The sequence below is a fragment of the Haliaeetus albicilla genome, chromosome 17, assembly GCF_947461875.1.
Source record: "Haliaeetus albicilla chromosome 17, bHalAlb1.1, whole genome shotgun sequence".
Lineage (NCBI taxonomy): Eukaryota > Metazoa > Chordata > Aves > Accipitriformes > Accipitridae > Haliaeetus > Haliaeetus albicilla.
This window is the reverse complement of record NC_091499.1, coordinates 29,884,529-29,896,318: the sequence shown is the minus strand read 5'-3', so window position 1 is coordinate 29,896,318 and position 11,790 is coordinate 29,884,529. Positions and strand designations below refer to the sequence as shown.

Here is an 11,790-nt window from a genome sequence, read left to right as displayed (position 1 = left end):
TATGCTAGATGTCACAATCTGGCAAGTCTGTACAAAGAAAGTGAACTAAGGAAGCGAGAACTAGGCCTGTCAAATTGAACATTCTTCCTCGGCAAACTTTTGGCTAAAAAACCCTCTCCCCTTCAAGAGCACGCTCTTCCCTGGAAAGGTATCCCAGTTCTGAAGTTGAATGCAGAATTTTGTCTCTCTCCCATACCATTTCCATACCTGTGCAATGTTATTTGTTTTAGCAGAACACACATATATATACTTTTTTAATTTATTTATTATTTTTTCAAGGTCAGGCACTTATGAAATTCGAACTCTTTTTCTAGCCTGGGGAGACCCAGTAGGTACGATCCCTCGCCTCTCTGTCAAACACAGATGCATAGCTGGAGAATTATTAGTTCTAATGTCTACGTATTTCTACGTATTTCCCAGGAAACCTCTACGTGCCGATACGGTTGCACTGTTACGAAAGCCACCGCTGCTCCCTCAAGGTGCCTCCAGCAAAACAAACTGAGGAGAAGAAGAAGAAGAAGAAGTAGAAGAAGGAGAAGAAGGAGAAGAAGTAGAAGAAGTAGAAGGAGAAGGAGAAGAAGGAGAAGTAGAAGAAGAAGGAGAAGAAGGAGAAGGAGAAGAAGAAGAAAGAGAAGAAGAAGAAGGAGAAGAAGAAGAAGTAGAAGAAAGAGAAGGAGAAGAAGGAGAAGTAGAAGAAGAAGGAGAAGAAGGAGAAGGAGAAGAAGAGGAAGTAGAAGGAGAAGAAGGAGAAGAAGAAGAAGTAGAAGAAAGAGAAGGAGAAGAAGGAGAAGTAGAAGAAGAAGGAGAAGAAGGAGAAGGAGAAGAAGAGGAAGTAGAAGGAGAAGAAGGAGAAGAAGAAGAAGGAGAAGAAGAAGGAGAAGAAAAGAAGTAGAAGTAGAAGAAGTAAAAGTAGAAGAAGGAGAAGAAAAAGAAATAGAAGAAGAAGTAGAAGAAGAAGGAGAAGAAGAAGAAGAAGAAAGAGAAGGAGAAGAAAGAGAAGGAGAAGAAGGAGAAGAAGTAGAAGGAGAAGAAGGAGAAGTAGTAGAAGAGGAAGTAGAAGGAGAAGAAGGAGAAGAAGAAGAAGGAGAAGAAGAAGAAGAAAAGAAGTAGAAGTAGAAGAAGTAGAAGTAGAAGAAGGAGAAGAAGAAGAAATAGAAGAAGAAGTAGAAGAAGAAGTAGAAGAAGAAAAAGGAGAAGAAAAGGAAAAAGAAGAAGGTATTGCCCCGTGTCCTCTCGGACGCCTGGAACGAGGAGGAGAGTGGTGCCATTCCTCGGCGGGCTTGCCGGCACCGCTCGGGCCCTTTGGCCGGGCCGAGCGGGAGGGACAGGCCGAGTCCCGGGGGCTCATGGGTGGGCGGCTGTGGGCACGCGGGGGTGCGAGCGCACGCGTGGGCGCGTCTGCTGAGGGAGAGGAGGGAGCCAGGCCAGGAAGGGAGAGGGGGGCCACCTAAAAGGCTCCGACTTCGGTCCCCCAGGGTCGGTAGGGTTTATTGCCGCCCCCGCTGCCAGCCTGCTGAGGGCTGGCGGTGGCCGATACGGCCAACGGAGGGGTGATGGCCGTCGCCGCGGCCACGGCGGCGGCGGCGGCCGCGCTGGGGGGAAGCATGGGGAAGGCGCCGGTGAAGGAGAGGGGGAAGCTCTGGGCGGCGGCCGTAGCCGCGGCGGCGGCGGCGTGAACGGTAGCCGAGAGGGACAAGAGGGAGGTAGAGAGAGGAGGGACGCAGGGAGCGACGCTGCCGGCGGAGGGGACTCTGAGCGCGGCGTCGGCGTGGGCGAAGGTGGCGGTGAGCAGCGCGGAGCCGTGGGGGGGGACGTCGGAGGAGAGTCTGCACGGGGCGGCGTCGGAGGCGTGGAGTCCGTTCGGCTGCAGCAGAGCCGCCGGGAGGTGGTGGAAGGCGGCCGCCCAGTGGTGGGGGTGCAAGGGGTGGTGGTGGTGGTGGTGGGCCATGGAGGAGGTCATGGCGGCGGCTTCCCTCTGAGAGGCGCAGGTGCTCAGGTGGGAGACGAGTCGAACGCGCAGGGGGTCGGACGTGTCGAGACCCTCCACCGACGTCAGGTACCTCGCGACTTCTGTCAAGCACTCCCGGAAACCAATGCTCATGAAATCCATGGCCAGGGAATGGGCGTCAAAATAACCTGCAAGGGGAGGGCAAAAGATGCGTTGAGTGTCGAGCCAGCTTCCCGGCCAACGTTAGGTGACGCGGCCAACCTGGCCCTCGCTCGGCCGCTGGATCCCCCGGTCACGGGTGAAGACTCGCAACGCGAAAATTTTGTTTTCCGAGCTGCAAATGATTTGTGCGACCATCCCTGCAACGCGATAGGCTGCAGTCGTTTTTTGCAGACAATACACAAGCGAAAAGAATTAAGTCCGTAAGTACTCGCGATACATAAAAAGATACTCCATGCCTCTCCTGGAGTTCCTCAGCAAGCTGCTGCAGCGCAGCATTGATCCTGCATGCGCGTGTGGGAACGAGACGGTTACCCACACAAAGAAACAGGCTGGAGATCGGAGAGCTTGCGTGTACGACCCTGCCTTTTCTTCCCTACGCTGGCATTCACTGTAACGCTCTCAAACTATTTCTCGACATTGCAAGATAGTTGTTGTAACTGCTGCCGGGGTCCCACCTACTTCACAGAGTCATTAAGAGAACATGACATACGGTGTCACTTAACTACAAACTAAAAACATCTTGTCATGACTCTGCACACACACAATAAAAAGCTTTACTGAGAAAACGTTTTATGTAATGCCATTGCTAATTTGGAGATGGAAGACTGACAGTCATATGGCCCATGAGGTATTTCAACAAACAGCAACTGCAGCTCCACAAGCTTGGGACAAAAAAGCATTTGAAAAAAAAAAATTTGGCTTATTAAATGCACATGAAAAGATATTCCCTTTCTAAAAGGGTCTAGGATCAAATCTAGTGCTTAAATTGCAGCTCTTCAACCACAAAAACCTGTTCCAGTTTTTGGAATTCTCCTATTTTAGTTTAAAAGCAATCTCCTTGGGAGAATAATGTCCTATCCACTCTCAAGCTGGTATGGTGTTTTTTTCTCTTGCTTTCAGTGAAGATTTTTAGGTATGCATGACTCTGATGTATGTTAGTATATAAAGATCAAGTGCCCTTATTGTGGAGGAATACGGCAGCGATAGCTGCATTAGGCCTTGCGCTCTCTGGCATGAAATGACCTTGGTCTTTCTGAAAAATGCTAGCACCTTAGACAGTTGTTTTCACTTCTCTCAACTTTCCAGCAAGAAAAGAGCCTTTCTGTTCGCTGCACACCCGTGTTACAGAATTAACTTGGGCACATTTATAGACGTCGCCCCAAATCCCCTGCCTGATATACACCCCTTCTTGCCAAATTATGACAGTGATTTTGACGCAGGCTGCCTCGCTCTTCTGAGGCTGTACTGAACCCAAGAGAAACGCCGGCTCGGCCAGCATATCGGCCAACGCCAGGGGTCGAGGGCTCGTCTCACCGAGCCCCGACTCCTTGCAGCTTTTTTCCCACCGGGTCCACCGCAACCAAGCGACCCGTGGAAACGCTGCGGTTTGAGTGAATTCCCGAGAAACGAACGCCAGGCAGGCCACCGGTGGTACCTGCTGGGGTGTCAGCCAGCCCGGCGTGGGGAATGCCTCCGCACCGAAGGCTCCAGGACCTCCGTCGGCTTCAGAGGGGCTGACGCGCGGCCAAAACCGCCTCTCGGCTCTGGCCACAATTCAGCCGGCCTGGGAGCCCCGCGAGCGTGGGGCTCAAGCCAGGGCTTCCCGGCTTCCCTCCCTCCGGACCGGAGGAGACGTGGGGGATGTGGTTGTCACCAGCCTCCCCCAAGTCTGAGCTGCCGGCGCTGTGACGAGCCGTCCCAAAGCCCGGGTGATCCTGGCTCCCTCTCGGTCTCCTGTGGTGGCCGAGACATGAAAACAGAGGGGAGATGAGAGCTGGGATTCCCAGGCTCCGTTATGTTTTGCTTTTGATGGTTATCTTTTCCAGGTTTCCCCTTTTCTGGCTTTCCCCTTCTGAGAGAGACTTAAAAATGTTGTTTCTTGTTCCTTTCCAAAACCCAAAAACGTCCTCCACCACCACCCCCACACGTACATGCCAGCGTTTTGTAGCCAGCGGGAAGCTTAGGTTTTGCTTCAGCTATCCCGGTAACCCCCCTACTCTGCACGCAGGACACCGGCTAAGTCATTGGAGCTATACTAACCCACGTTGCTGACCCAGGTGTCAGTGACCCAAGCTAAATTTGCAGCAAAGCTGCAATAAAACCGCCCTGAGGTCCCAGCAAGCGACTCGCTGTTGGCAAATTACTCCTCCCCTGTGCTCGCTTGCACGGTCAGCAAAAAGCCCTGGCCCCGGGCCAAAACCGTAACTCAATGTGAAGAGGAGACCATTCCTTGCACCTGCATCAGGGCGGTGGAAACGCGGAGTCTGCGCAGGACCTCGGAGGCGGCAGCCTGCCTGCCCGGGCAGCTCCGAAAAGCAGAGAAGGGACAGGAGGCGCATCAGGTTTTCTTCCACTGTGCCGACCTCGGGCTCAGCACGCTGAGCAGTGGCCAACTTCACTCCAGTTTGCCCAGCCCCGGCATCCCCTGTCATGGGTGTCCTCCATTTCTGCGTGAGGAGGAAGAGGATGAGCTCTCCCCAGCCCTCGGTGTGGGGAAGCATAAGGGTATAAGGACGCATTTCTCCCTGCTGCAATAATAGCTTTTGTCCATAGGAAAAATGATGCAACTCATTTTTTTGCTGATCCAAAAAGGTTTCTGGCTTGGAAGATGAGTGACAAAGTAGGAATAACTACACTTGCAAATAAAACAAACATCTGCCTTAAAAACTCCTTAAGAAATGATATTTAAAGGTGTTACTTAGGTTGCAAAGTAAAACATTAAGCAAGCGGGAAACGTGGGCTTAAACTTTGCCCGGTACTAACTTGCAAACCTCTTTTCCTTAAAATTTCTTAATCCGTGCAGTGAGATTACTGGGTCGGAAGGAGAAGATAAAGTCACAGTATTATATGGGCATTATACCGATGCGCCTCCCACTACGGACCGTGGTGTGGAAGGCTGCTGTGGGTACAAGCCAGCATCGCCTCTCCCCGCACCCCGACGCTTCGTCCTTCCCCGCATCGCCCTCCGGCAGCCGCAGGCACGCCGGTGTCAGCCAGGGCAGGGAGAGCCGTGGTGGCAGTGGCGGACCAAGGAAGAGACCGCAGGACCTGGGACCGCTAACAAAATCCCATTGTCCGGAGCCTGGGGCTCTGCTGGCGCCCCTCTCCGCCCGGCAGCTCCCATCCCAGGCACTTCGTCCCCTGCCCCAGTTATAAAATAATCCCCCATGTACTTTTTTGGGGCGAGGAAGCAGGGAAAGGAGGGTTCCTCTTCAGTTATGCCCCCCCATCGGGTTCGCCTCCCGGTCCTCCCGCTGTGGGTGCCGACATCGGAGGGGTGGGAGCTGCTGCAGCGTTTCAGAGGAACGACGCGCAGCGGGAAGCGGGGTCAGGTTGGGATAGCTGAGCCGCACGTCGTACGCGGGGAGGATGAAGGGAAAACAACCGCCGCTCCCCTCAGCAGCTGAGACCTTGTTCGCCCCGTTGCACCAAGCGAGACGGAGCTTGCGGAAAGCCAGCCCGCGCCCGCGCAATGAAAAACGGCACCATCACGCACGGAGGATCTGAATTCAAACCGCACGAGCATGGTCCATTCTGGCGTTGGGTAACTTTCGAGAGCGTAGCTTTACCGACTAAATAGTGCTTTTTAAACGACGTTTTTAGACATAAAAATTAACTTTTTTTTTTTTTAATTTTGCACATCTTCTGAGGAATCAAGGCATCTGTTATATGAAGGGCAATAAAATTTCTTTCACCTCTTGTAGAACAAGTTACCCATAGATTTTAAGCTTAAATGGACTCCTAGCAAAAGCTTCTTAACACCTAGAAAATACCTACATCAGCTTGGTGTTAATTTTCACAAATAGCAGAATACCAGCCTTTCCTATAACCATTTGTTCTTAAGCATGCACTGATTGTAAGTTGAATTCTGTATTCACTGTAAGGTACAGAGAGGAGCAGTAATTCAGTCACGGGCTGAAAACTTCCGAGTTTAATCGAAAAAGGAAGAGAGAGCAGCAGCCGCCTCTTTTCTAGCCTTTACCTAGATGGCAGAACGGGTCAATGAAAAACGGGCCAGTTTCCATTGCACCAGTTTGAACCATCACCACGGTCGATGGCACAGGATGTGGGACCCTGCTTACAGGAGGCCAGGAAGTTTGTCACTCCAAACAAGTTCCCAAATCGTGACTATACAGAATACCTCGTGGGTGGCTGAAATCATTTGGCCTCCAGCCTCGGGACTGTCAGCTTGCACAAGCGAGGGATGCTCGACTCCCGGCAGACGGCTGACCTACTGGGTCAGCCAGCGGAGCCCCTGCGTCACATCGGCACCCACTACCAGGGAGCTACCCAGACCGCTGACACACGAATATAGCATATACACGTCCTCTGACACACGAATATAGCATATACACGTCCTCTGACACACGAATATAGCATATACACGTGAGCACAGGGAGCGCTGCTAGCTGTCCGCCTGTCTGCTTTATCAGGTACCTGGAGCTGCAGAGAGCAAGACCGGGTTTTGTTCTGGTGAACGAGACGGTCTAACCTGGCATTTAAAAGTCTTTCCAGAACAAAGAAAATACATAAACAATAATGAAAGTTCCTCTCCATCCACTTCCTTCGGTATAGCTGCTGGATAATGAGGTTTAGCATCGGTTTTGTGCTACACAATTGTTGCCACAAACCTCCTGTTTATGTTTGGTGTTTGTGTATTTGTTTTGTCTCCCTGTGCAGATTTCAGTGCTCTTTGGAAACCCCAAACAAATCTCTGACTGGGCTGCCTGTGAATGAAGCCTTTACTCCCACAGTGTTATGAAAGCAAACACAAGCCCAGGGTCAAGTGCTTCTTTTGTCCCAGTAGTTCTTTCCCACGAGTTCAATCCTGCCATTAGCATTGATTTCCACTCCTTTAATCTGGAAACGCCTATCACGGCTCCTCAAAGCGCTTTTTTTTGCTGAGATTTCCCCAAATATTAGAAAAGAAACTGTCGGCTCCTTACCTTTCCCTCCCGTCGCCTGCAGCATCTTCAGATGATCCACTGTCATTTGCAGTATTTCCGCTTTTTCTAATTTGGCAGATCCCTTTGAGATAAGAGACTCATATAAATAAAGGCTTACAAGTACTAGAAACTTTAATTTGATATACTTTCCACTGAGCTCAGCCTTATGGTTTCAATTTCCCCTATCATTAGGACATTCTCGGCTTAATTCTTTCGTGAGCATCTGCCTCCCAGACTTTCTCTAAGGACGAAGGCCGTCTCCTCTCTAGCGATACAAGCAGCAGCAGCAGCAGCAGCACAATTTTGCTTTAATAAGGCTATAGCTCAGTGTAGCTCTGGCCTTGAAGCTAGTGCAGAGATGAGCATCTTCATGAAATGAGAGAAATGCATAACTTGCCGGATTTTCTTTTTAACAACAAACACAAACGATTGCTGGCGGGACAGGTCTGCCCCATTTATTGATGAATACCCTGCTGCAACATTTTTTTTTTCTGCATTTACCAGTAGGTGTCCCTGTGGACACACACCCAGAAGTAACCCTCTTTCTTAATCGCCTCTTCATTTTCGACATGTCATTTGGCTGCTGAATATTCTATTCTCATCCTCGACTGAAAAAACAACCGCACAGTCCACGGTATTTTAAGTTAGCGAGGGGCCTAGTTTGCAGGGACGTGAAGCTAAATAGGGTGAAAAAGGAAAATCTTTGCCTGTTACTGAGGGTGGCTCACAGAGCTACAAGAGGAAAAGTATAAAATACAACTCAAAAGGTAGTATTAATATATTAATCTGTGAATAAAACTATTTTGCATGGTAACATTCCCTTCAATATCTGGAGCACGCCCAGACGACTGAGTTTCCCGTGCAAACGTTATTCCAGTGCAAGAGATCATCCCTTGGCATCAGTGAAAACCAGGGCTGCGCAAGCTGCAGCCACTGGCGGATCGCATCCTGCAAGCCCCATTTTTCTCTCAGTTATCGTCCGGCCTGCCTCACTGCCATTGACCGTCCCGCAGCCTGAGCCAGCTTCACCCAGGTTGCACGCGTGCGATTTAGGTAAGGCTTACGCCCTCCTCCGCAGCCCTGCTTTGCTGGCGCTGAATCTCTGCGAGGGACTCGGGAGAGCAGAGCTGTGATTTGGGGAGGGAGGGAGGGAGGCGGAAGCGAAACTAAACCTCCAACTTGGAAACTTCAGTGAGCTGAATGTCAAGGAGCTGGAAAAGGACCGATGACTTTGTCCTTGGCATATTGCAGAAAAATGGTGGGGCTTTCGGAACAAAATACAGTGCGCGCGCGCTCGTTTTTACGCTGATACATTTTTTTCAATCCGCTTATTGCTTTCAGCACTTTCCTCGTACAAAGGTTGGTGCGCGCGTGAATTTTTGGTCAGAATTCCCCATTTTACATGCGACTACATCCTGTCCTTTCCTCAGACTTCATCTTTTCCATAGACACAGCACAAGCCGTCTCAGTGAGAGTGACTAATAGCTAAAAACTGCATGGCGCTGGGTAATTTCCAAAGGCTCTGTAGGACTTGTTTTAGAATGTTTGTGGTTTTCAAGAAGTAAACAATAAAATGGGACAAACAACTGTTGTCTCTTGCCCCTGTTTATCTAGCTGAAAACACCTCTGTCACTCTGTTTTGCCAGAACCTACACAAGGGCACGGTTATAACCAGTAGTTACTACAAGCGAGTTGCAGGTGACACAAGTGATGCTCTCACCATGATTACAATACTTCAAATTTCTTTTTAGCCAGCTTTTGTTCAGGCCAGGGATGTAACAGGCCTATTACGGCGCGGTGCTTGTCACGGAGTTACCACCGACTTTCAGCGCCTCGCAATCCTGCTCTCAAATTTTACTTTCTGTTTTTTATTTTACTATTACAAGGAAGTCAGGTCCTTTATTTTCAGTTGGTTCCTTTTTATTGAAACGTAGTGTCACTTGGACATATCCGTAGATATTCAGATACCTCCAGCAAAACTGGAACAAGGCTAAATATTGAATCAAAGCCCCCAGATCCAAAAATCAAGATATGGAAAAGTAAATAATTTAATTTGAATGGCATAAACAAAATGTCCTCTTTTACAGGACAGATTGTATTCTAAGCTTTTGGTCTGTAATTTCATGACCAAGGAGCTGAACCAAAGTCAGCTGGATCCGTGCAGCCTTCCCACTGAATACTTTCTCACTGACAAGTCTTTGAACGTATCACTGACTTCACCAGCTCACATGACATGGGCCTATTCCCTCTCCTAATGCCCCAGTTCTAAAGAGTCAGTTTAAAACGTGAATAATCCAGACTGTCTGTTCCCTTTTCAGGAAACTGGATTGATCAGTTTGGAACTGAAATTATAGATTCAAAAATTAAGGTTTCTTAAAGTAGGGGCGAAAGAGATTATATTTAAAGATTTAGATGGAAGGCTAATTGACATAGAGGTTGGGGGGAGCTGGGTTGGGTTTGTTGTTTTTTTTTTAAATATGGAGTAAAGCACATTTTTAACAAAACCACTACTGGAATTCATCGAAAGAACAGAGGCAACATGAATACAGTTACCCTTAAGGGAAAAACAAGCCAAAGAATGGAAATGTTTTTCAGCCTTATAATGAATTATGTTTCTAATAGTTTCGCCACAAGAAAGCATTTTATTGAAATGCCTGCTTTGTGCCAGATCAGGACACATACAATATTATTTTAATGAGTTTTACAAGAGAACTAACATTGCCAGATGAGATACAGAATTAAAAAAAAAAAAAAAAAAAAGGGCTTACTTGTTTTTCAAAAGCAGTTGGCACAAGCCGCCTCAGCTCTGATAAACTGTTATTTATACGATCACGGCGCCTTTTCTCTATAATCTATTCCCAAAAAAACAAAACACATTAAGTTTATAAAAAAATGTTGAAGGGCAAAATCACAGCACACACGCAAATTGGCACACGGGAAAAGAATTAAACGCAACGTACCCCTCTTCTTTTCTTTCTGGCCATAATCTGAGATGTTGTTGTTGGGGAATTTGATCGAATGACAGAACTATTACTTTGCCTGTGAAACAATAAAAGTATGTCAGGTGTTGCACAACTTGACACCGCTCTTTGAAGACACCTTAGGTCACCATATTAAGTATGCATAGTCCCTCTCATGCCGTTTTCAATGCTTAGGAGACGTTCTTTGCACCGCACGGTATTTTTAAAGAGAGAGAGACATTTCATTTTTGATTGCCCCAGCATATATTTTGAATTGACAGAACACTCTATTGAAAATAAAGTCCCTTTCCGGAGACAGTTCACCATCCGGTGCAGCGGATCTTGTTTCCATCGGATATAAAGCCCTGCCTACCAAATACAGGGTGAAGAACCGAGTCCAAACCCACGTGAACCATCTCTATATGCTAACAGCAGTGGTAAGGACGTGTATCTGATGCCACAACCTCTGCCTGGCCTGCTAGGTTTTGACATTCCTGCCCATTGCTACAAGAGTCGAGAGATGCTTAAGTACAAAGCCAGTTGCCCAGCCCGGGTCTGTTGCGTTGTCCCGCATCAGGAACGGAATTCAAAATCCACTTTTAAAACTACACTACCCACGAGTGCGGAAAGGCTTTTATTTCGTCACGAGCGAGTGAAAAAAATCCAGTAGCATTTAATACTCATTTAGCCGCTGACGCGGACGAGACGGGGCTCCGGTGGATGTGCCTCTAAATTGGCAGGACCAGTTTTGAGGACCGGCACGGACCCCGTGGAGCTCCCAAGCCGGCTTTCCGTCGGGCAATCCCTTCGGCTCGCCCTCGGCTTGCACGCAGGGTTCGCAGAAGTTACCGTTATCTGCTGTGGACCCCTGCTTACTTTCCAAAGCTCATTTCCCTCGGGTTGTTCGGCCTGCTGAGGAGCGATTTGGGAAAAGGGCTGGTTGAAAATGGCAAATTAAGGGGAGCTAATGAACTGCAGCCCGGTGGCTCACAAGTTACTTGAGTGCTCTGTGTGATTTCGAGGCTCGGGCAGCCAGACCTTGGGGCAAATTCTTGGCGGGGGTGGGGGGGGCTTATCAATAAGCTGCTAGTTGACCCGGACGGAGGACAAAACCGTACCCCGCTTCGCACTGGGGGGGCTGCTCTTCCCCCCCACCCCCCCAAAAGGAGCGGCTGGGTTTTCCCCTCACTCTGCCCCATCCCAGGGCCGGGGGCCCTCGGGGTGGGAGTGGGTGGGGGGGCACTTACCCCGAGTAGTTGTTCTCACTCCCCACGTCTATAGTCTCGTCCATGTCGCTGTCTGAGGTAGTTTCCTCGCAAGGTCGCTTCATCGTGGGCACAGGACGCGGCGCAGCTTAAAGCCGGGGTGGGGGCAGAGATAAATAAATCCGGGATGGAGGGGAGGCGGGGGGGGGGGGGGGATCCGGCACGGCTCGGCTCGGCTCCGCACCGCCAGCAGAGCAAACCCTCTCTGAGGCGCTTTCCCACGCCGCGGCACAGCCTCAAGCCCGACGGCCCGCCCCCGGCAAGGCCCGCCCCGCCGCGGGTGACGGGTTTTGGGGGGGGGCCGCCCGCCCACCGCGGAACGGGCGGCAGCCCCACGGGGGGGCTCGGCCGCCCTCGGCCCACGGCAGGCGGGGAGCGGAGCGGGGGCAGATGCGCCTGGCTCCTAGCCCTCCCACTCCCCGCTATCCCACTCGGCTTTCTGGGGGGGG

General features: G+C 50.1%; 1 protein-coding gene and 1 long non-coding RNA gene across 3 annotated transcripts; one reads left to right on the top strand and one right to left on the bottom strand.

Annotated features, from left to right (window-relative positions):
- Positions 1–506: 506 nt before the first annotated feature.
- On the top strand, positions 507–1,299 carry LOC138689596 (uncharacterized). Its single transcript, XR_011328511.1, has 3 exons — positions 507–832; positions 932–1,127; positions 1,203–1,299. It is a non-coding gene; the product is annotated as an uncharacterized lncRNA (long non-coding RNA).
- HEY2 (hes related family bHLH transcription factor with YRPW motif 2) lies at positions 1,105–11,535 on the bottom strand. Of its 2 annotated transcripts, XM_069805175.1 has the most exons (5): positions 11,324–11,533; positions 10,077–10,155; positions 9,885–9,968; positions 7,117–7,198; positions 1,113–2,136 (listed from the first exon to the last, which is right to left on the bottom strand). In XM_069805175.1, the coding sequence occupies exons 1-5, from the start codon at positions 11,404–11,406 to the stop codon at positions 1,448–1,450; spliced, it is 1,017 nt and encodes a 338-aa protein (XP_069661276.1). In that variant the 5' UTR covers positions 11,407–11,533; the 3' UTR covers positions 1,113–1,447. The 2 variants fall into 2 exon arrangements, with proteins under 2 accessions (XP_069661277.1, XP_069661276.1); XM_069805176.1 differs by lacking the exon at positions 9,885–9,968 and having other exon boundaries at positions 1,105–2,136; positions 11,324–11,535.
- Positions 11,536–11,790: the final 255 nt, after the last annotated feature.

Bases quoted from the DNA above. Each gene is read 5' to 3' on its own strand.
- HEY2 (XM_069805175.1), bottom strand. From the start codon at position 11,406: ATGAAGCGACCTTGCGAGGAAACTACCTCAGACAGCGACATGGACGAG. The intron at 9,969-10,076 runs GTACGTTGCGTT...TTTTGGGAATAG, and splicing joins CCAGAAAGAAAAGAAGAGGG to ATTATAGAGAAAAGGCGCCG. The intron at 7,199-9,884 runs GTAAGCCCTTTT...CTTATCTCAAAG, and splicing joins CAACTGCTTTTGAAAAACAA to GGATCTGCCAAATTAGAAAA.